The sequence below is a fragment of the Entelurus aequoreus genome, linkage group LG23 (genome assembly GCF_033978785.1).
Source record: "Entelurus aequoreus isolate RoL-2023_Sb linkage group LG23, RoL_Eaeq_v1.1, whole genome shotgun sequence".
Classification (NCBI taxonomy): domain Eukaryota; kingdom Metazoa; phylum Chordata; class Actinopteri; order Syngnathiformes; family Syngnathidae; genus Entelurus; species Entelurus aequoreus.
In genome coordinates, this window is record NC_084753.1 from 9,727,396 (window position 1) to 9,749,691 (window position 22,296).

At 39.1% G+C, this 22,296-nt stretch overlaps 1 protein-coding gene across 2 annotated transcripts in view; it reads left to right on the forward strand.

Moving 5' to 3' along the window:
• Positions 1-22,296, forward strand: part of LOC133640408 (protein PALS1-like) — a 76,985-nt gene that overhangs the window by 45,112 nt on the left and 9,577 nt on the right. For both annotated transcript variants that reach the window (XM_062033802.1, XM_062033801.1), the window contains exons 5-14: positions 3,749-3,856; positions 5,206-5,283; positions 5,369-5,509; positions 8,684-8,845; positions 9,038-9,115; positions 12,846-13,029; positions 13,185-13,256; positions 17,362-17,430; positions 17,494-17,658; positions 19,283-19,372. In XM_062033802.1, the coding sequence (XP_061889786.1) occupies positions 3,749-3,856; positions 5,206-5,283; positions 5,369-5,509; positions 8,684-8,845; positions 9,038-9,115; positions 12,846-13,029; positions 13,185-13,256; positions 17,362-17,430; positions 17,494-17,658; positions 19,283-19,372 (1,147 nt within the window). The remainder of the gene's footprint in view (positions 1-3,748; positions 3,857-5,205; positions 5,284-5,368; positions 5,510-8,683; positions 8,846-9,037; positions 9,116-12,845; positions 13,030-13,184; positions 13,257-17,361; positions 17,431-17,493; positions 17,659-19,282; positions 19,373-22,296) is intronic.

The window sequence follows — 22,296 nt, forward strand, 5'->3', positions numbered from 1 at the left end:
CTTTGCATTTCCACAGCAACACCAAGACCAGACTCAGACAAAATATCTAATATACATTGGCTTTGCTGTTGACACGCGATTTCAATACCTCCAAATGTGTTCATGAAAACTACAACTTGGATGCACATTACAATCAAACAGCTGGTGGGTAATAATACAATGCTTAGCGTATTAACTCTTTTTAGGCCACAAAATAACAAAAACATAACCTATACATTATCGTCTTGGACTTGCAACTTCATGTCATACTTGCAAAGGATCATATGACAACTGGACAGCAGTTATAATCACATCATTTTTTAAATGTTGCTATAAAAAGTGACATTTTATTTTTAAAAACAAAATTTTTTGACACACAAAAGTGTGAGTACTGTAATGATTCCCAGGTAGCGTGAATTGGTACTGTATCGGTTGAAATGTGAACAGTACCCATCACTAGTGCCAAGTAACTGCCAGTACAGTGAAACCTCACTTTACAAACTTCCTAAACATGCTTTGTAAATCGAAATGTTTGTATAGTGAGACAGAATGTAAACATGAATAATGAGCACCAGGCTGGACATTTGAAGACTATTTAAGTTAACACTTGGAACACAACATACAGTACTGAAACAAACAAAAGGGGGCGATGGATCAACCTTCAGAACAACAACAACTACAAGCTGCTGTATGCTCTGCTCTGCCAGCACGTGCACACAAACACAATCATAAAGTCTTTATCTAGAAAAAACATATTGCTACAACAATAAACATTTCAAAAGTCAAATGCAGCCAAATTAAGAAGGGCAGAGGAGCAGAAGAGAAAGAAGCAGACGGAGGGAGAAAGAACACTCCAGGGGCAAGTTTGTGCTTTGGAAGGAGAGGAGAGATAGTGTCTTCCCCTCCATTGTGACATCAGTCTGCCATCTTTTCTCAGAAAAGACTCCGTTAAAACATGCTTGTGAGTGCTATTCATGTACTCTTTGCAAATAGTCTTTTCTTTTAACACCACGGCGATTTGCTCTGTCTTTTCCACGCTGGTCTGTTGAGTTTTTGGTACTTTTATTTAGTTTTTAAAATGGACAAAGGCAAAATAAAAGTAAAAAGGCACACATGGTGGAGTGTTAATACGTGACTCTTCCTGTGCAGCAAGTGAAGTGGAAGGCTGCACCTTTTGCCCTGCTTTCTTGCCTGCAGGCACCTGAGTCAAGCGTTTGTCCACAAAAACATATTTGGCTTCATCGAAAAGTTTGTGAATGGAGGTTCCAAAGTATTGCCAACACCACGACTGGGACGTTTTACTTCACATTTTTCAATTTAGCTTTTTACCTTATTGATCATGACCATAATGTATTACAACTTATTTACATTTTGTTTGTCAACAATATACAGCAGAGCTGGGCAAATATTTGGACTCTGGGGCCACATTGACAGAAAAAAATGTGTCTGGGGGGGCCAATGTGTATGTGTGTATAAATGATATATACACGTTTAGCTGTAAAAACCTGCTGTACAGTATGTGTGTTTGGCTCCCCTTTTTTCAGGAACATTAATACCAAAAGTCACAATGTCCCATAGAGTTCTAAAAAAGTTATGACAGACCACCTCAAAAAAACGAAATGGAATTTTACAGTTTTTTTACTGAATGGGACACCCAAAATGTACATGAAAATAAAGAAAGTGGGATTTACAATATTAACTATGAACAATAAAAGAGTGAATATTAACAACATATTTGACTTCTCAGAGCAGCTCCTCCATAGTTGTGTATCTTTTACAATCAAGCAAAACACAACAACAATGTAACAAACAGCAAAATATGAATGCAAAGTGTAATAAACACCTACAATATGATACATCACCACGTAAACATCTGCCTGGGCATCTGTTCCTGACACGTGTTTGGGCCTGGCGGATTGAAAATCATATTTTTCCCAGATCTGTTATACCGGCACGTGGAATGTTCGCAGAAATCTGCATTTTTAAACATTAATTTTCGGCTCAAAATATCACTTCCGCGTTTTTAAAAAATGAAATATTGTAGTGTGTAAGGATGGGAGTTGAAGGAGTGTCAAAAGAGGGAGCTAACTTAGTTTTCTTATCAGCAATGGAGCAGTAACTAAACATAACACACAACAACGTAAATGAGGCCCGTCAAAACCCGTCCCACCGGAACTCTTAACGATAACAAAAGTTCAATGGGTAAATGATGTAAAGTCACTTCAATATCAATCAAACATGATCTTAACTAAATGTGTTGAATGCTGGTACTCGCTGTTCCTCTTGCCTAAACACCAAGATGACCCAAACTAGTTCCCTAGTTAGCATCATCCAGCTAGCTTACTTCTTGTCTCCTGCGTTCTTGCTCTACTTTGCTGATTATTTTCCCAACACTGTCAGTTGTCAAGCAGTATAACATTTATTACTAGTCAGCGAGAACATATATTTTTGACTTGAGGACGTAAACAGAGGTCACAACGCAGGAAGTAAATTACCTGAGGGGGCGTGGCTGTAAGATAGAGTTGCCAACGTTTTCTGAGTTCTAGAATTGTACATGACATGTTCAATAATGTTAGTAAATCTGTGCTACATTCCATGGGACAAAAAGAGGTTGGGAGATGAGAATACATCTGAAGGTCAAATATAATGTAGAAATGCTCCCAATTGCAGGAAATGTCATCTTGATTTGCATCATTTTCTTTCGGCAGCACTTTGTGCTGATGATAATAAATGATAAATGGGTTATACTTGGAGAGCGCTTTTCTACCTTCAAGGTACTCAAAGCGCTTTGACACTATTTCCACATTCACCCATTCACACACACATTCACACACTGATGGAGGGAGCTGCCATGCAAGGCGCTACCAGCAGCCATCAGGAGCAAGGGTGAAGTGTCTTGCCCAAGGACACAACAGACGTGACTAAGATGGTAGAAGGTGGGGATTAAACCCCAGTAACCAGCAACCATCCGATTGCTGGCACGGCCACTCTACCAACTTCGCCACGCCGTCCCCGACAGAAATGTTCCTCTTTTTTCCTCACATGCCTGAATATAACGCACAGGTACAGTACCTTGACCTACAAGTTTATTTTCTTCCGTGACGCAGCTCTTTACAAAAAAACACTGGTATGTCAAGTGAAATGAACTGAAATGCAATCGTTCCATTCTTGGCCCCCGAAAGATTTTGACATGCTTTTTATTGAGAAAAATGAACAAATATTGTATCAAATACAGTAAAATAGAACTGACTACAAACAACTACAGTACTGTAGTTTTATGAAGTAACAACTAATAATGTACAGCAATTATTTACCTTGGAGAGCGGACTTCTACGGTATATCCTGCAGGTCTCAGCAGCTTCTCCATATGTTCGTGGATAAAAGTCCTTAGTTTAAAAATTCTTCAAAAAACTTGTGAGGTGTGGCACTCGTAAGCCAAGCCAACACTGTATAAACAGTACATATAACAATATAAACAGTGTAAGATTATAAACAACACCAAAACAAGGTAAAAATATCAATTCTGTCATGCTAGTATCGATCTGGTAGCGACCCTTGGTATTAATGTTATCGCTCCCTTAGTGCAAGTAACTTTATGGACACGATTGATGATTCTTCATCCGCTTTTCAACAAATAACCACACAATTTGAATACATTTGAACTGATATTTATGTGGGTGTGTATATTTTAAAGCTTACTTGGATTTTATTTTCATAGAAGCTTCCTCCATATTCCTGTCTAAAAGTTTGTGCCATTTCTTGTGTCTAGTCTGATTTCCAGTCTGCACTTAAGATCCACAATGCTGTGGCCAGCAGCATGCACCGACCCTCCCCTCCATACCCCCACACAAACCAGGCACTGCACTTGGCACTGGAGGTACTACATTTTGCCGTCCTTGTACAAAGCCCAAAAGCAGTGAAGTTGTCAGGTTGTGTAAATGGTAAATAAAAAGAGAATACAACAAATCCTTTTCAACTTATATTCAATTGAATAGACTGCAAAGACAAGATATTTCATGTTCACACTGACAAACTTTGGTATTTTTTGCAATTAATCATGAACTTAGAATGTAATGGCAGCAACACATTGCAAAAAAGGCATGTTTACCAGTGCGTTACATGGCCTTTCCTTTTAACAACACTCTGTAAAGGTTTGGGAAGTGAGGAGACACATTTTTGAAGTGGAATTCTTTCCCATTCTTGCTTGATGTACAGCTTAAGTTGTTCAACAGTCTCCCTTCTCATATTTTAGCTGCCACACTTTTTCAATGTCTGGACTACAGGCAGGCCAGTCTAGTACCCACACTCTTTTACTATGAAGCCACGCTGTTGTAACACCTGGCTTGGCATTGTCTTGCTGAAATAAGCAGGGGCGTCCATGACAACGTTGCTTGGATGGCAACATATGTTGCTCCAAAAGCTGTATGTACCTTTCAGCATTAATGGTGCCTTCACAGATGTGTAAGTTACCCATGTCTTGGCCACTAATACACCCCCATACCATCACACATGCTGCCTTTTACACTTTCACCCTAGAACAGTCCGGATGGTTCTTTTCCTCTTTGGTCCGGAGGACACCACGTCCACAGTTTCCAAAAACAATTTGAAATGTGGACTCGTCAGACCACAGAACACTTTTTCACTTTGCATCAGTCCATCTTAGATGAGCTCGGGCCCAGCGAAGCGTTTCTGGGTGTTGTTGATAAATGGCTTTGGCTTTGCATAGTAGAGTTTTAACTTGCACTTACAGATGTAGCGACCAACTGTAGTTACTGACAGTGGTTTTCTGAAGTGTTCCTAAGCCCATGTGGTGATATCCTTTACACACTGATGTGGCTTTTTGATGCAGTAGCGCCTGAGGGATCCAAGGTGTGTAATATCATGGCTTACCTGCAGTGATTTCTCCACATTCTCTGAACCTTTTGATGATATTACGGAGCGTAGATGGTGAAATCCCTAAATTCCTTGTTGAGAAATGTTCTTAAACTGTTCGACATTAAATTCCACATGAGCTAATATTTGCAAAAAAGAACAAAGTTTGTCAGTGTGAACATGACATATCTTGTCTTTGCAGTCTATTCAATTGAATACAGTATAAGTTGAAAAGGATTTGTTGTATCCTCTTTTTATTTACCATTTACACAACGTGATAACTTCACTGCTTTTGTGGTTTGTATAAGCTTCATGTGAGATTTCATCTGATCAAGTGGGATGTTGTTGATTCAGGTCAGAAATCTCAGTCAAGCAAGTCCGAACAAAGAAGGATTAGAACTCTCCAGTCTGCTATCAGACACTCACATGCAGGTAGAGAATCTTTCAAAGAAAAAGTCTTGCTTGATGTGATGTTGTGGTGATGATTTGTGTATTTGAATGTTGCCCTGTGTTGCAGTCTTTGCTTCTGGCACATGACAGCATAGCAAAGAGAGAAATGGAACCAGAACCACCAAGCAGCCAAACGGAGACATTGACGCAGTGGGGTGGAGAGACTGTCAAGATTGTCCACCTGGAGAAGGCCCGAGACATACCATTGGTAAAAACAACCATTCATTTTGTCTTCATGATTTACTCTTGGATGATCAATATTATAGCACTGCTAGCTACTTATTTATATTTGTGTTGGCTAGTAACCTGGATTCTACTGAACAAACAAAATGCACTCCAACTTTATCATTTTGTAGTCAAGACATACAGAAAAATTCTCACTGCAGTAAGAGAATAAAATATTTTCCATTTTTAAATGAATCACAATTCTTATTTGTAATGATTATTAATACATTTAAAAAAAATCTAAAATCTATTTATTTTTTTAATCTGTCCTGTCCAGCCACTCATGGAAAATCATATTGTTGATGTAGATGAGACCTTGGCAAACTAAGGACCGGGGGCCACATGCGGCCCGTTAAGATTTTCAATCTGGCCCGCCGGACATTCCCAAATCATTCTTTTAGATGTTTAAGATGTAAAGTCTAGCTGCCATTATGATGTGCACTCATGTTTTATAATGACCTTCAACTATACTAAGTCTTTACATGCTTGGAATCTGCATCATATACTAGTTACTATGCTCATGTAATTACTTACTATGGTCATGTAATTAGTTACTATGCTCATCTAATTACTTACTATGGTCATCTAATTAGTTAATATGGTCATCTAATTAGTTACTATGGTCATGTAATTAGTTACTATGCTCATCTAATTAGTTACTATGCTCATCTAATTACTTACTATGCTCATCTAATTAGTTAATATGGTCATCTAATTAGTTACTATGGTCATGTAATTAGTTACTATGCTCATCTAATTAGTTACTATGCTCATCTAATTAGTTAATATGGTCATCTAATTAGTTACTATGGTCATGTAATTAGTTACTATGCTCATCTAATTAGTTAACATGGTCATCTAATTAGTTAATATGGTCATCTAATGAGTTACTATGGTCATCTAATTAGTTACTCTGGTCATCTAATGAGTTACTATGGTCATCTAATTAGTCACTATGGTCATGTAATTAGTTACTATAGTCATCTAATTAGTTACTATGGTCATCTAATTAGTTACTATGGTCATTTAATGAGTTACTATGGTCATGTAATTAGTTACTATGCTCATCTAATTAGTTAATATGGTCATCTAATTAGTTACTATGGTCATGTAATTAGTTACTATGCTCATCTAATTAGTTACTATGCTCATCTAATTAGTTAATATGGTCATCTAATTAGTTACTATGGTCATGTAATTAGTTACTATGTTCATCTAATTAGTTAATATGGTAATCTAATTAGTTAATATGGTCATCTAATTAGTTACTATGGTCATCTAATTAGTTAATATGGTCATCTAATTAGTTACTATGGTCATCTAATTAGTCACTATGGTCATGTAATTAGTTACTATAGTCATCTAATTAGTCACTATGGTCATGTAATTAGTTACTATAGTCATCTAATTAGTTACTATGGTCATCTAATTAGTTACTATGGTCATTTAATGAGTTACTATGGTCATGTAATTAGTTACTATGCTCATCTAATTAGTTAATATGGTCATCTAATTAGTTACTATGGTCATGTAATTAGTTACTATGCTCATCTAATTAGTTACTATGCTCATCTAATTAGTTAATATGGTCATCTAATTAGTTACTATGGTCATGTAATAAGTTACTATGTTCATCTAATTAGTTAATATGGTAATCTAATTAGTTAATATGGTCATCTAATTAGTTACTATGGTCATCTAATTAGTTAATATGGTCATCTAATTAGTTACTATGGTCATCTAATTAGTTAATATGGTCATCTAATTAGTTACTATGGTCATCTAATTAGTCACTATGGTCATGTAATTAGTTACTATGGTCATCTAATGAGTTACTCTGGTCATCTAATGAGTTACTATGGTCATGTAATGAGTTACTATGGTAATGTAAGTGACAGCAGGTCAGAGGAGGCACCAAGCAGTGTGGGTGTGGAGTGTTTCCACAGAGTGTTTCCAGAGTGTGAAATGTGGGTGTCAGGGACAGACGTGGAAGGAGATTTTCCCAACAAAGTTCTAAAGCTTAGTGATCACATATATCAGATTGTAGGTGGGTTAGTTTACCCTTCATGTTCATATTTCACTATGTTTGTTGCATTTTTGTTGATTGTAAAATATGTGTATGGAGAGGGGGTGTGACCTTCATATGTTGTCAATATTCAGTGTTTTATCCTTCATAGTTGACATTCTTTATTTTCATGTACATTCTGGGTGTCTCATTCAGTAAAAAAAAGAGTCAAATTCCATTCCATTTTTTAAGGCGGTCCATCATAACATTTTTAGCATTCAATCAGACATTATTGTGAGATGTTGTATTAGTGTTCCTAAAAATAGATATACCGGCCCCAGACACATTTTTTTGTCTAAATTTTGAGCCCTGAGTCAAAATGATTGCCCAGGCCTGCTGTAGATGATCATATCTGCTGTACACATTTACTTTAGAAAAATGAGGTGTGGGATACTTCTCTTCTTGCCTTGTTTGTGTTAGAATTGTATTAAACACAACAGTTTTCTTTGAAGTAATATAGAAATGTATCACAGCTGTTTATCTATTTTATGTAGGAATGTAGTTCATCATAGAACTGCCACCCATTGTCATTAAAAAGTATTGATTTAGAACTGAGAGTCATTTGGAATCAAGAATTGACTGTGAATGTAATTGTGTGGTGGCCAAACATTCCAACTCTACAAACTTAGCACAAGTAGAGGCAAATGACATCTGCAAACTGCTGCGGGCTTCAAAAAAAAGATTTCTCACCTATTCTCTTTATATTAAAGTAAGTTGTTAGTTTTGGTTTCTGTTATGTTGACAACCAGTTATGTTTGCAACCGCTCTTTTGGACATGAGTCAACCAGTCCAAAAGAATCAACTGAAACAAAAATGAAAACTGCTGAAAGTGGTGAGCAGATAGTCAGTCCATGCCTTCCAATAGTAGATTTTAAAATGCTGTGTCATTTAAAAACTTTGATTACATGGAACTAATCGACATAACCCAAATGCTTTTGTAATAAAATGTTGATTTTGTAGAAAAGCTGTAAAATAATCTTCCAACATGAACATAAAACCCCATCTTTGAGCAAGATGGGCTGCAGTTGGTCGCTGACAAAAAAGGGGTGAGTCATCTGTCCTGACACTGTTGTTGTGTGGTGTGTTCTGCAGGGGGCGACGGTCCGCAATGAAATGGAGAGTGTGATCATCAGTCGGATTGTTCGAGGTGGAGCAGCCGAGCGCAGTGGACTTTTGGCAGAAGGAGATGAAATACTGGAAATAAACGGCATTGAGATCAGAGGGAAAGATGTCAACCAAGTCTTTGACATTCTTGTAAGAACACACACATATTCATGATGACATGACAATACTTTTGGAAAGTATTGTTACTCTTTCTAAATTGTAAACAAAGCTAACTGCCCAAATCAAACCTTGCACTTAAATTTGACTTTTGATAGCATGACAGAGACAGATCTTTTTATTTTGCGGACCTGAAGTCATTTGCAAAATGTCATTTTGTGTCAGGCGGACATGCACGGCCTTCTGACCTTTGTACTCATTCCCAGCACTCTGAGCAAACCTCCAGCCCTCAAAGAGACTGTGGTAAGTGCTCAACCTTTTGCTCTTATGCTGACAATTGCTAATACCCTCGTTTTCGGACTATAAAATGCACTTAAAAAAAAAAAAATTCCCTCAAAAATTGACAGTGCGCCTTCTAACCCGGTGCGCCTAATGTACGGAATAATTCTGGTTGTGCTTACCGACCTCGAAGCTATTTTATTTGGTACATGGTGAAATCATAAGTGTGACCAGTAGATGGCAGTCAAACATAAGAGATACGTGTGGACTGCACTATGATGACAATATGACTCAAGTAAACAACACCAACATTGTATATGTTCCATTGAAAATATAGAACATTACACACGGCGCTCAAAAATCTATCAAAATATTTTAGTATGACTTTGGTAAGCTATGAAGCCACACCACTTGATGGATTGTACTGTGCTTCAACATAGGAGTATTACTATGCTGTGTGTATAAGGTAAGACATATTATCTGGCGTCTTGTTTCACAATATTATGCAAAAGCAACTTTTCTTACCTTCTGGTACCTGCTGATCTGTATTTGGGATCTGCATAAGTACTGAAAAATTGCACGTGTCCGCGAGTCGATAATCTTCTTCTTTTTCTCTATCTTGTTGTTATGTGACATTCATGTTGCCATTTCTAATATAAAGTAGTGTAAAGTTCTTACTTATATCTGTCAGTAAACTCACCATGAAAGCACTAAAACATACCGGTGTAGTAACTTTACATTATTCACCCAAGGAACTTTACTTATTAGAGAGTTCCGGTCGGACGGTTTTTCACGGGACACATTTCGGGTGTTGTTGTTGCACTAGTGAGCCACGGATGAGGAGATGCTGCTCCGTTATTGATTGAAGTAAAGTGTGAATGTCATTAAAACAGTTAGCGCCATCTTTTGACACTTCTTCCACTCCCGTCCTTGCACGCTACACCACTACAACAAAGATGACGCTGTCCAAGTGGAGGCACGTAAATAAGACTCATCCTGAAGAGACTGTCAGAAAGTGAGTTGAAGATGATGTGTAAAACATCATCTATGCAACATTTTGAGCAAATAACCACCATTACATGTTATGTAGACCACAAGGAAGTCTTTTACATTTAGAAAATAATCATAATAATACGACTCCTTTAATGCGCCTTATAATCCGGTGCGCCTTTTGTATGAAAGAAGATTGAAAATAGACCATTCATTGGCAGAGCGCCTTATAATCCGGTGCGCCCTATGGTCCGTAAAATACGGTAATTAATATTGTAATACATTTATTAAATAAATAAATAAAACAGCTGTGTGCTAAACCCAGCAATTTTAGAAAATAGATTAAAATATTCTAAATTGTGAATATTGTACTTTCTCTGATGAGCTTTTGGTGTGTAATGTATGTACAGTCGCGGTCAAAAGTTTACATACCAGAAGCTTGTGGATGGCTACCAAAAGCGCCTTATTGCAGGTCAACTTGCCAAGGGACATGCAAGCAAATATTAACATTGCTGTATGTATACTTTTGACCCTCACATTTTCAGTAGACACATAATAAATTCATAAAAGAAGCAAACTTCATGAATGTTTTTTGTGAGCAACAAGTATGTGCTCCAATCACTACATCACAAAAAAATAAGAGTTGTAGAAATGATTGTAAAGTCAAGACAGCCATGACATGATGTTCTTTACAAGTGTATGTACACTTTTGACCACCACTGGATATGTATCCATTCTTTCACTAAGGATCAGATTTAGATTTTGCCCATCGTTGGAGTTTTTTCAAGAGAACTAAAGAGATTGTAATATAGTAGTGTATACTGATATACACACGGTGTCAGTAACATCACATGGCTGTGCTCTAACGCTTATGTACGTGAATATTTCCATGGTAATTAGGGTACTGATAAAATACATAGTCTTAAATTAAAGTAACTAAGATTTCATTTGCGTCTTTTTCCACCTCAAAAAAAGACTAAACCACAGTTTGTGAGGTCCTCTGGCTTTGACACAGCACCAAGAGGACATCCAACTTGACCAAATAGTAGAAGTAAAAGTACTGTATTTTCTGGAATATAGGCCGCACCCACTAAATTTTAGTAAAGATGTTTTCCATATATTAGCCGCACTGCACTATAAAACGCAGAAATATACGTGGCCAAAATAATTATTTACACTGAAAGATTCTGTAAATGTTTATTTACATACCTTAGTTGTTTCCAAACGGTGCCTGTAGCAGTAAAACGGCTAATCAAACAAAACAGAAGTCACCGTCATGGACCTACTAGCTGTGCAAGCTAGCTCTCCAATCAGCTAAACAGACTCAAGAACTCTATGATGACGTTTTGCTGAATTTACTGAGGAATATTTGAAAGTGAAACAATACAAAAAGAATGCCCTTGTAAGTTAATAATACCAACACACTCGTAGACCTATTAGCATATTAGCTAATGCTAACGACGCTAGTGTCATTACATACATACAAGCATGAAAACACTCCTACAGACATCACACATGGGACGGTTTAGTATAAGTAAGAATTGTTTTAGTTATATTGCAAAACTTACAAACGTTGCTTGGAGTGATGAATGAAGAATCCAAACCAGTAGAAAACACTATGGACTGCTAGAAGACTGAACGGCACTCTACATCCGGTTAAAAGCACTAAATGGATGACACTGCAACACCGACAGTGAGCAAATTTGTCTAAAAGATGGTGCTAAACAATAACACACCTTATCAGTGTGTTTGCTTGTTTTATTGTTTTTTAACTATTACATTATGGCCGTGTGCAAAAAAAATCCATAAATTTGCCGCACCGTTTTATAGGCCGCAGGGATCAAAACGTAGGTACAAAGTGGTTTATGGCAGTGTTTTTCAACCTTTTTTGAGCCAAGGCACATTTTTTTCTTAGAAAAAATCCACAAGCAGAAATCATAAAGAAAGAAAACTCAGTAGCCGATATTGACAGTAAAAAGTGGATATGAATTCAAAGCATAACCAAGCATGCATCACTGTAGCTCTTGTCTCAAAGTAGGTGTACTGTCACCACCTGTCACATTACACCCTGACTTATTTGGACTTTCTTGCTGTTTTACTTCTTGTCTTGCGCACCTATTTTGGTGTTTTTTCCTGTTTTGTTGGTATTTTCCTGTTGCAGTTTCATTTCTTCCCTGAGCGCTATTCCCCACACCTGCTTTGGTTTCGCAATCGAGACTATCTAAGTAGTGTGGACGCTATCCTTCTTTGTGAGGACATTGTTGATTGTCATGTCATGTACGGACGTACTTTGTGGACGCCGTCTCTGCTCCACACGCTGTAAGTCTTTGCTGTCGTCCAGCATTTTGTTTTGTTTACTTTGCAGCCAGTTCAGTTTTATTTTTATTTTGCATAGCCATGCCTAAGCTTCAATGCCTTTTGTTTATTTTTGGTTTAAGCATTGGATGCCTTTTTACCTGCACCCTGCCTCCCGCTGTCATCTGCATGTTGAGATCACCACAAACCATGGTCGTCTCACACGACAAAGCAATTAGCTACCTGCGCTGTACAGACACTCAACAATGGCACATTAATTACGAATTATAATTACTGGTGTGCAACAAATATTTTTAACCCACTTAGGTAAATGACATCATCTCCCACGGCACACCAGACTGTATTTCACGGCACACGGGTGTGCCGCGGCACAGTGGTTGAAAAAGACTGGTTTATGGTATGTGTATGAGCAATGTCATTTTACTGTCTATCTCTTTTCATCCTCTAGGTTCACGTAAAAGCCCATTTTGATTATGACCCATCAGATGACCCATATGTGCCATGCAGAGAGCTGGGCTTGTCCTTCCAGAAAGGAGACATTCTTCACATCATCAGCCAGTCAGACCCCAATTGGTGGCAGGCCTACAGGGATGGTGATGAGGATAACCAGCCACTGGCCGGATTAGTACCAGGTAATACATCTTTATATACTAATTAAGGCTGTCAACAAAAAACAGTTAACTAATTCCATTAATCACAAAAAATTAATATTTAATTATATATATATATACATATATGTGTGTATGTACATACTTGGACCTAATATTTTTGTTTTTTTTACTCAAAGGGAAGAATTTTCAGCAACAGAGAGAAGCCATGAAACAGACGATAGAAGAAGACAAGGAACCTGAGAAGTCTGGTATGTTTGCCTTCACTAGAACTGTCAGGACTGTAAAATGACAGCTATGGATATTGATATAGATTTTACATGAAGTACCAGCAATACATTTGCACACACCTCTAACGTTAGAGATTGTTGCCTATCATTCACTCCCACATCAACAACTCCGACATAATTCTACCTAAAGTCAAATGATGGAGATATATACCACAGAGCAAGTGAAACACATGATAGAACACATTGTAAAACACTACAGTGGAACTTGTATAAGTCAACAGACTGGCTGACTCACCTCCACTCAAGTGCTTGTTGACATCACTAAATATTGCTATTGCTTGCACATTTACTTTCAGGACATAAGGAGAATGGACAATAATCACAAATGTTTAAGACTTTCTTTAAAGACATAAGGACAATGGACAATAATTAGACTTAGACTTCCTTTTAATTGTCATTCAAATTTGAACTTTACAGCACAGATAAGAACGACATTTCGTTACATAAGCTCATGGTAGTGCAGGATAAAAAAAGCAATAAGGTGCATATATAAATAAATAAATATATATAAATAATATATATATAAAATAAATAAATAAATAGATTACTGTACAGATAAATATATTGCACTTTTCCACATGCGTCCACGTTTATGGATGTATGTTATATTGTCTTTTTTTTTATTCCAGCGAGTTAATCCATTTTGGGGTGAGTTGAGGGGATAGGGCTGGGCGATATGACTAAAAAATGTATCACGATATAAGTGTTTCATATCAGTCGATATCGATAATTATTGATAAAAAAAACAAAAAACTATTCTAAATAAAGACCAGGAGAAAAAAGGCTGAATTTAAATACTTTTATTTTAAATATAACCTTTAACCTTTAGAACGAGGTCAGCATTATGAAAAACAGTCAAATAAATGAAAATACTGGTCGATGTGCAAATATTGACATTAAATAAATGCTTAAACCAACAAAATGTGCAAGGTATTGTAATTAAGAAATGAGTAGTGTACAACTCAGGCTTTAAAGCCATATTGGTAACAATATATGCAAATAAATAACAGTCACATTAAGCAAGCAGAAACAAACATGTCTTACAGAATATTGTAAACATCGGAATAAACTTGCGTCTGAACATCTGTGACAAAACAAACCTGTTACCCTCTTCAGTCATTTATGGAAAAATCAAACCAACTTCAGTATCTCCTTTTCCACGATGGTGGTCTGTTGTTGCCGCTTCGCTGCTGTTCCACTTGCACCGGCTGATGTAGATGGTTGTGGCTGTTTGATACTGCTCTACTCCAGCGGGTGAGAGTGGCTCAGGTGGTAAAATAAGTTTGTCGTGTTCCCAGACATGGTCGGGACGACGACCGAGCAAAGTTTGCAGACTCTGATTCGTATCGGATTTTAAAAAATCCAAAATACTGCCAAACCGTGACGTTTCCTTTTCTATTTACAATTTCCTCTCGTGCTGCCGCACTCATATTCCCGTTTGGTTTCACTCCTCGTCGTCAGCTAGCCGTTGTTGCTTTTTTTCTTTTTCCTGTTAGCATTTCCCAGAATGCCTTGCGGTTCAGGCTCGGCCGTGATAGGTCGAGAGGCCAAAGCCCTTCCTCTGCCTACACCCCCCAGAATGCCGTGCGGTTCCGGCTCCGCCTTTCTTCCTATTTTGTTCTAACAGAACTCAGTGAAAATCGACCCCATTTTCTATTGATATTGATCACATGTCTATCGCGATATATATTGTTATTGTTTTATCGCCCAGCCCTATGAGGGGATAATTTAATTTAATTATGATGCGTTCAAGAGTCTTACAGCCTGAGGGAAGAAGCTGTTACAGAACCTATAATAATCAAGTATAATAATAAACCTAGAATGATCACAGATGTTTAACACTTTCTTTAAAGACATAAGGAGAATGGACAATAATCACAGATTTTTAAAACCTACAACAGTAAATTGCTGTGTTGGAATAGATTTTAATACCGCCAGGCTTTTATTTTGAAGCTTATTTTGCACAAGAAGTCACTGTGTGCACATTTTCATGCCATGTAACAAGACAGTTACATGTTGTAATGTGTTGTTTCTTGTGATGATGACAAAGTGCTACAACAAAAATAGTGTCTTGATGCTGACTTAGGTGGGCACATTTTAGTATCTGTAAGAACATGGATAGATCTGCACCAATAATCCATATACAATCCACTTTGAGGTTTTCATTAGTGCTGTTAATAGTGCTAGAGGTGATGTTTTGTTGTTGTTGTTTTTTCCCGCTGTCATAGGCATTGGAGTGACAGACAAGTTTGCCTTTGAGAATTGTTGAGCCTCACGTCCTTTGCCTGCCGGCCAATCAAAAGTATTCAATAAGGCGTAAAATAAAGTTGAAAGAGCATCTAAGAGCGCTCAGCCTGCCCACAATGGCTGTGCTGTTGGCCACAATATTTGATTCAGTCTTTGGTTCATAAATCAAATGGTTCAAGCAATTAGTCATGTGCCATACCACTGATTTTCTTGACCATCCCATACCAAGTCAAATTCAGGCTGGTATTGGCAATACCGATACAAATATACCTAAGGTGTCTGCCAAAATGTAGAAAGTTGTGTATTTCCAATTAATAAGATATCTACCAAAAAACATTAAAAATGTAAGAAAAAAGAGCAAAAAATTGGAATTTCATGACAAAAAGCTGAAATTGTTAAACTAATAATAAAAATATATTTAGTCACCAATAACACAACGTTTTGTCTTTAAATATATATAATTTCTGTTTTTAGCATTTTTGAATTAAATCTATCACAATCATACTTATTACCCCATATTTGACTTTTCAGTATTGTTGGACAAAGTTTAAACACCCCTGATCTAAAATATCAGAAGCTATCAAAATAAAAATAAAATATACCATACTTAATATATATATAAAAAAGTTTAGTTAGTTAATAAAAAAATAAAAATAATACTAACTGATGAATTAATTTGAAAATGACAACAACCATAATAAACACTGATAAATGTGTAAGTGAACATTAATATTTTCGTACAGGCTACAGGTTATGCAGTTACACAATCATATCATTATTATTCATTTTCTATTCTTACATGGAAAAAAAACAATAGAAAAATGTCAGAAAAGAGCCAAAAAAAATCTGATTTGTAATGAGAAAAAGCTGAAATGTTCTAACTAATAATTCATATTAATATACTTAGTCACCCATAATACAAAGCTGACATGTTTTAAAAATAAAAATATCAATATGTTTGGACAAAAGTTTGGACACCCCTGAACCAAAGTACCAGAAGTATCGATATTTGAATTTTTGGAATCAATATTAGACTTAGGCCCTGTTTACACTAAGCCGGACAACTTTATCCAGTGTAAATCCCACCCAACTTTATCCGTGTCCACACACAACAATGCCACCGTTTAATACTCTTAAACTTAAGGTATTCATGTGTGATTTCCACAAGTGTCTGTACATGTAGAAGAAGGTTGTTGATGACTCGCCTCCATATTTCCAGTGTTTACCTCCGAGTTACGAAACCGCTTTATTATGAAGCTGGCTGTGGCGCATTATGTCTGATGTCACTTCCTGTGTGGGTGTGGTCTTTCTGGCGTCACTTCCTCTCCGAACTGACTTTGTAAAGGATCAATGAGTCCATACAAAGCTAAGTGCCGGGGATTCAAGAATTACACGGCTGACTTAGCCGTGTAAAAATGTGTCCGAGGAGGCAGACCTTAAACGCTGCTGCTCACTGCTCCCCTCACCTCCCAGGGGGTGAACAAGGGGATGGGTCAAATGCAGAGGACAAATTTCACCACACCTAGTGTGTGTGTGACTATCATTGCTACTTTAACTTCAAAATAGTTCTGTCAAGAAATATAGGGGAAATTGTTATATTTGAAACCCAAATAAAACATTGAATGTCTTTAAAATCACCTTTGGTTATGAAAAATAGCATACCTGACACAGCATATACATATATACATATATATGATGAGAACTACTCCAATATGTCACCAGCTCCATCTGAAGACCTTTAAAGTGTTGGTGACACGTTGCTTTTCACCTCATGTCAACATGTACACAGAGTTGTAATACGTTTGTCTCTTGCTTGCAGGAAAGTTGTGGTGTGCAAAAAAGAACAAGAGGAAAAGGAAGAAGTTGCTTCACAACAACAAAAATGAGGGTACTTTGTCCGCATGCCATGCAGGAATGACTTCAATCTTTTGATCATTGTTTATTCATCTAGACGTCAATGAAGAAATTCTGACCTACGAGGAGATGGCTCTGTACCACCAGCCCGCCAACAGGAAGCGGCCCATCGCACTGATTGGCCCAACCAGCTGTGGGCAGGCGGAGCTTAGGCAGAGACTGCTGAATAACCAGCCAGAACGCTTTGCTGGAGCTGTACCCCGTAAGGCTGCAACACGCTCTCAGATGGTCATGCATGTCCACTTACGTGTTGATTGTGCCTGCAACAAGCTCTCAGATGGTCGTGCATGTCCACTTACGTGTTGATTGTGTCTGCAACACGCTCTCAGATGGTCATGCATGTCCACTTACGTGTTGATTGTGCCTGCAACACGCTCTCAGATGGTCATGCTTGTCCACTTACGTGTTGATTGTGCCTGCAACACGCTCTCAGATGGTCATGCATGTCCACTTACGTGTTGATTGTGCCTGCAACACGCTCTCAGATGGTCATGCATGTCCACTTACGTGTTGATTGTGCCTGCAACACGCTCTCAGATGGTCATGCATGTCCACTTACGTGTTGATTGTGCCTGCAACACGCTCTCAGATGGTCATGCATGTCCACTTACGTGTTGATTGTGCCTGCAACACGCTCTCAGATGGTCATGCATGTCCACTTACGTGTTGATTGTGCCTGCAACACGCTCTCAGATGGTCATGCATGTCCACTTACGTGTTGATTGTGCCTGCAACACGCTCTCAGATGGTCATGCATGTCCACTTACGTGTTGATTGTGCCTGCAACACGCTCTCAGATGGTCATGCATGTCCACTTACGTGTTGATTGTGCCTGCAACATGCTCTCAGATGGTCATGCATGTCCACTTACGTGTTGATTGTGCCTGCAACACGCTCTCAGATGGTCATGCATGTCCACTTACGTGTTGATTGTGCCTGCAACACGCTCTCAGATGGTCATGCATGTCCACTTACGTGTTGATTGTGCCTGCAACACGCTCTCAGATGGTCGTGCATGTCCACTTACGTGTTGATTGTGCCTGCAACACGCTCTCAGATGGTCGTGCATGTCCACTTACGTGTTGATTGTGTCTGCAACACGCTCTCAGATGGTCATGCATGTCCACTTACGTGTTGATTGTGCCTGCAACACGCTCTCAGATGGTCATGCATGTCCACTTACGTGTTGATTGTGCCTGCAACACGCTCTCAGATGGTCGTGCATGTCCACTTACGTGTTGATTGTGCCTGCAACACGCTCTCAGATGGTCGTGCATGTCCACTTACGTGTTGATTGTGCCTGCAACACGCTCTCAGATGGTCGTGCATGTCCACTTACGTGTTGATTGTGTCTGCAACACGCTCTCAGATGGTCGTGCATGTCCACTTACGTGTTGATTGTGCCTGCAACACGCTCTCAGATGGTCATGCATGTCCACTTACGTGTTGATTGTGTCTGCAACACGCTCTCAGATGGTCATGCATGTCCACTTACGTGTTGATTGTGCCTGCAACACGCTCTCAGATGGTCATGCATGTCCACTTACGTGTTGATTGTGCCTGCAACACGCTCTCAGATGGTCATGCATGTCCACTTACGTGTTGATTGTGCCTGCAACACGCTCTCAGATGGTCATGCATGTCCACTTACGTGTTGATTGTGCCTGCAACACGCTCTCAGATGGTCATGCATGTCCACTTACGTGTTGATTGTGCCTGCAACACGCTCTCAGATGGTCGTGCATGTCCACTTACGTGTTGATTGTGCCTGCAACACGCTCTCAGATGGTCGTGCATGTCCACTTACGTGTTGATTGTGTGTCCAGACACAACCCGCAGCCGACGGGATGGCGAGCTCGGCGCTCGAGATTATCATTTTGTTTCTCGCCAGATGTTTGACGCAGAACTGGCAGCTGGTAAGAACTTGTGTTATGTATGTTTTATTTGAAGAAACACTAGGTGGATTTCCATCAAACATATACTGTATTTGAGCAACTATACAGCGCAGCAGTATTTAAGCCACACCCACTACATTTGACTAACAAGTTTCCATAGATTAGCCGCACTAGACTAAAAGCTGCTGATATATACATTGTGAAATGAGTTATTTACACAGAAATAGTAAATGTTTATTTACATACCTCAATTGTTTCCATACGGTGTCTGTAACACGGCAGTAAAACGGCTGATCAAACAAAACAGAAGTCATAGTCATGGACCCACTAGCTGTGCAAGTTAGCTCTCCAATCAGCTAAACAGACTCAATAACTTCACAGTGATGTTTTAGTGAATACGATGCCACAAGCTTGACACACCTATCTTTGGGCACTTCCAACCATTCCTCTTTGCAGCACCTCTCAAGCTCCATCAGGTTGGATGAGAAGTGTTGGTTTTTCATCCAGGATGTCTCTGTACATTGCTGCATTCATCTTTCCCTCTATCCAGACTAGTCTCCCAGTTCCTGCCGCTGCAAAGCATCCCCACAGCATGATGCTGCCACCACTGCAGGGATGGTATTGTCCTGGTGATGAGCGGTGCCTGGTTTCCTCCAAACATGACACCAAAGACTTCAATCTTTGTCTCATCAGACCAGAGAATTTAGTTTCTCATGGTCTGAGAGTCTTTCAGGTGCATGTTGGCAACCTTTACTAAGAAATGGCATCCGTCTGGTCGCTCTACCATACAGGCCTGATTGGTGGATTGTCCTTCTGGAAGGTTCTCCTCTGGAATGCTGTAGCTCTGACAGAGTGACCATGATCTTGGTCACCTCCCTGACTAGACTAAGATGAATGCAGCAATGTATAGAGTCATGCTGGATGAAAACCAACATTTCCCATCCAACCTGATGGAGGGAAAGATGAATGCAGCAATGTACAGAGACATCCTGGATGACAACCAACGCTTCATCCAAGCTGCTGGAGGGAAAGATGAATGCAGCAATGTACAGAGACATCCTGGATGACAACCAACACTTCATCCAACCTGATGGAGCTTGAGAGGTGCTGCAAAGAGGAAAGAGAGAAAGTACCCAAGATAGGCGTGCCAAGCTTATGCATCGTATTCAAAAAGACTTGAGGTGTAATTTCTGCCAAAGGTGCATCAACAAAGTGTTGAGCAAAGGGTCTGAATACGTGTGTATACAGTGGGGCAAAAAAGTATTTAGTCAGCCACCAATTGTGCAAGTTGTCCCACTTCAAATGATGACAGAGGTGTGTCATTTTCATCACAGGTACACTTCCACTGGGAGAGACAGAATGAAGGAATTCACATTGTAGGATTTTTAAAGAATTTATTTGTAAATGATGGTGGAAAATAAGTATTTGGTCAATAACAAAAATTCAACTCAATACTTTGTAATATAACCTTTGTTGGCAATAACAGAGGTGAAAGGATTACTATCGGTCTTTACCAGGTTTGAGTAGCTGCTATTTTGTTGGCAATAACAGAGGTGAAAGGATGACTATAGGTCTTTACCAGGTTTGAGTAGCTGCTATTTTGTTGGCAATAACAGAGGTGAAAGGATGACTATCGGTCTTTACCAGGTTTGAGTAGCTGCTATTTTGTTGGCAATAACAGAGGTGAAAGGATTACTATCGGTCTTTACCAGGTTTGAGTAGCTGCTATTTTGTTGGCAATAACAGAGGTGAAAGGATGACTATAGGTCTTTACCAGGTTTGAGTAGCTGCTATTTTGTTGGCAATAACAGAGGTGAAAGGATGACTATCTGTCTTTACCAGGTTTGAGTAGCTGCTATTTTGTTGGCAATAACAGAGGTGAAAGGATGACTATAGGTCTTTACCAGGTTTGAGTAGCTGCTATTTTGTTGGCAATAACAGAGGTCAAAGGATTACTATAGGTCTTTACCAGGTTTGAGTAGCTGCTATTTTGTTGGCAATAACAGAGGTCAAAGGATTACTATAGGTCTTTACCAGGTTTGAGTAGCTGCTATTTTGTTGGCAATAACAGAGGTCAAAGGATTACTATAGGTCTTTACCAGGTTTGAGTAGCTGCTATCTTGTTGGCAATAACAGAGGTCAAAGGATGACTATCGGTCTTTACCAGGTTTGAGTAGCTGCTATTTTGTTGGCAATAACAGAGGTCAAAGGATGACTATCGGTCTTTACCAGGTTTGAGTAGCTGCTATTTTGGCCCATTCCTCCATGCAGATCTTCTCCAGAGCAGTGATGTTTTGGGGCTGTCGCCGAGCAACACGGACTTTCAACTCCCTCCACAGATTTTCTATAGGGTTGAGGTCTGGGAACTGGCTAGGCCACTCCAGGACTTTCAAATGCTTCTTACGGAGCCACTCCTTGGTTGCCCGGGCGGTGTGTTTGGGATCAAATGTCATGCTCGAAGACCCAGCCACGTTTCATCTTCAAAGCTCTCACTGATGGAAGGAGGTTTTGGCTCAAAATCTCACGATACATTCATTCTTTCCTTAACACGGATCAGTCGTCCTGTCCCCTTAGCAGAAAAACAGATGTTTCCACCCCCATGCTTCACAGTAGGTATGGTGTTCTTGGGATGCAACTCAGTATTCTTCTTCCTCCAAGCACGACGAGTTGAGTTTATACCAAAAAGTTGTATTTTGGTTTCATCTGACCACATGACATCCTCCCAATCCTCTGCTGTATCATCCATGTGCTCTCTGGCAAACTTCAGACGGGCCTGGACATGCACTGGCTTAAGCAGGGGGACACTGCAGGATTTGATTCCCTGTCCCTGGCGTAGTGTGTTACTCCTTTGTTACTTTGGTCCCAGCTCTCTGCAGGTCATTCACCAGGTCCCCCCGTGTGGTTCTGGGATTTTTGCTCACCGTTCTCATGATCATTTTGACCCC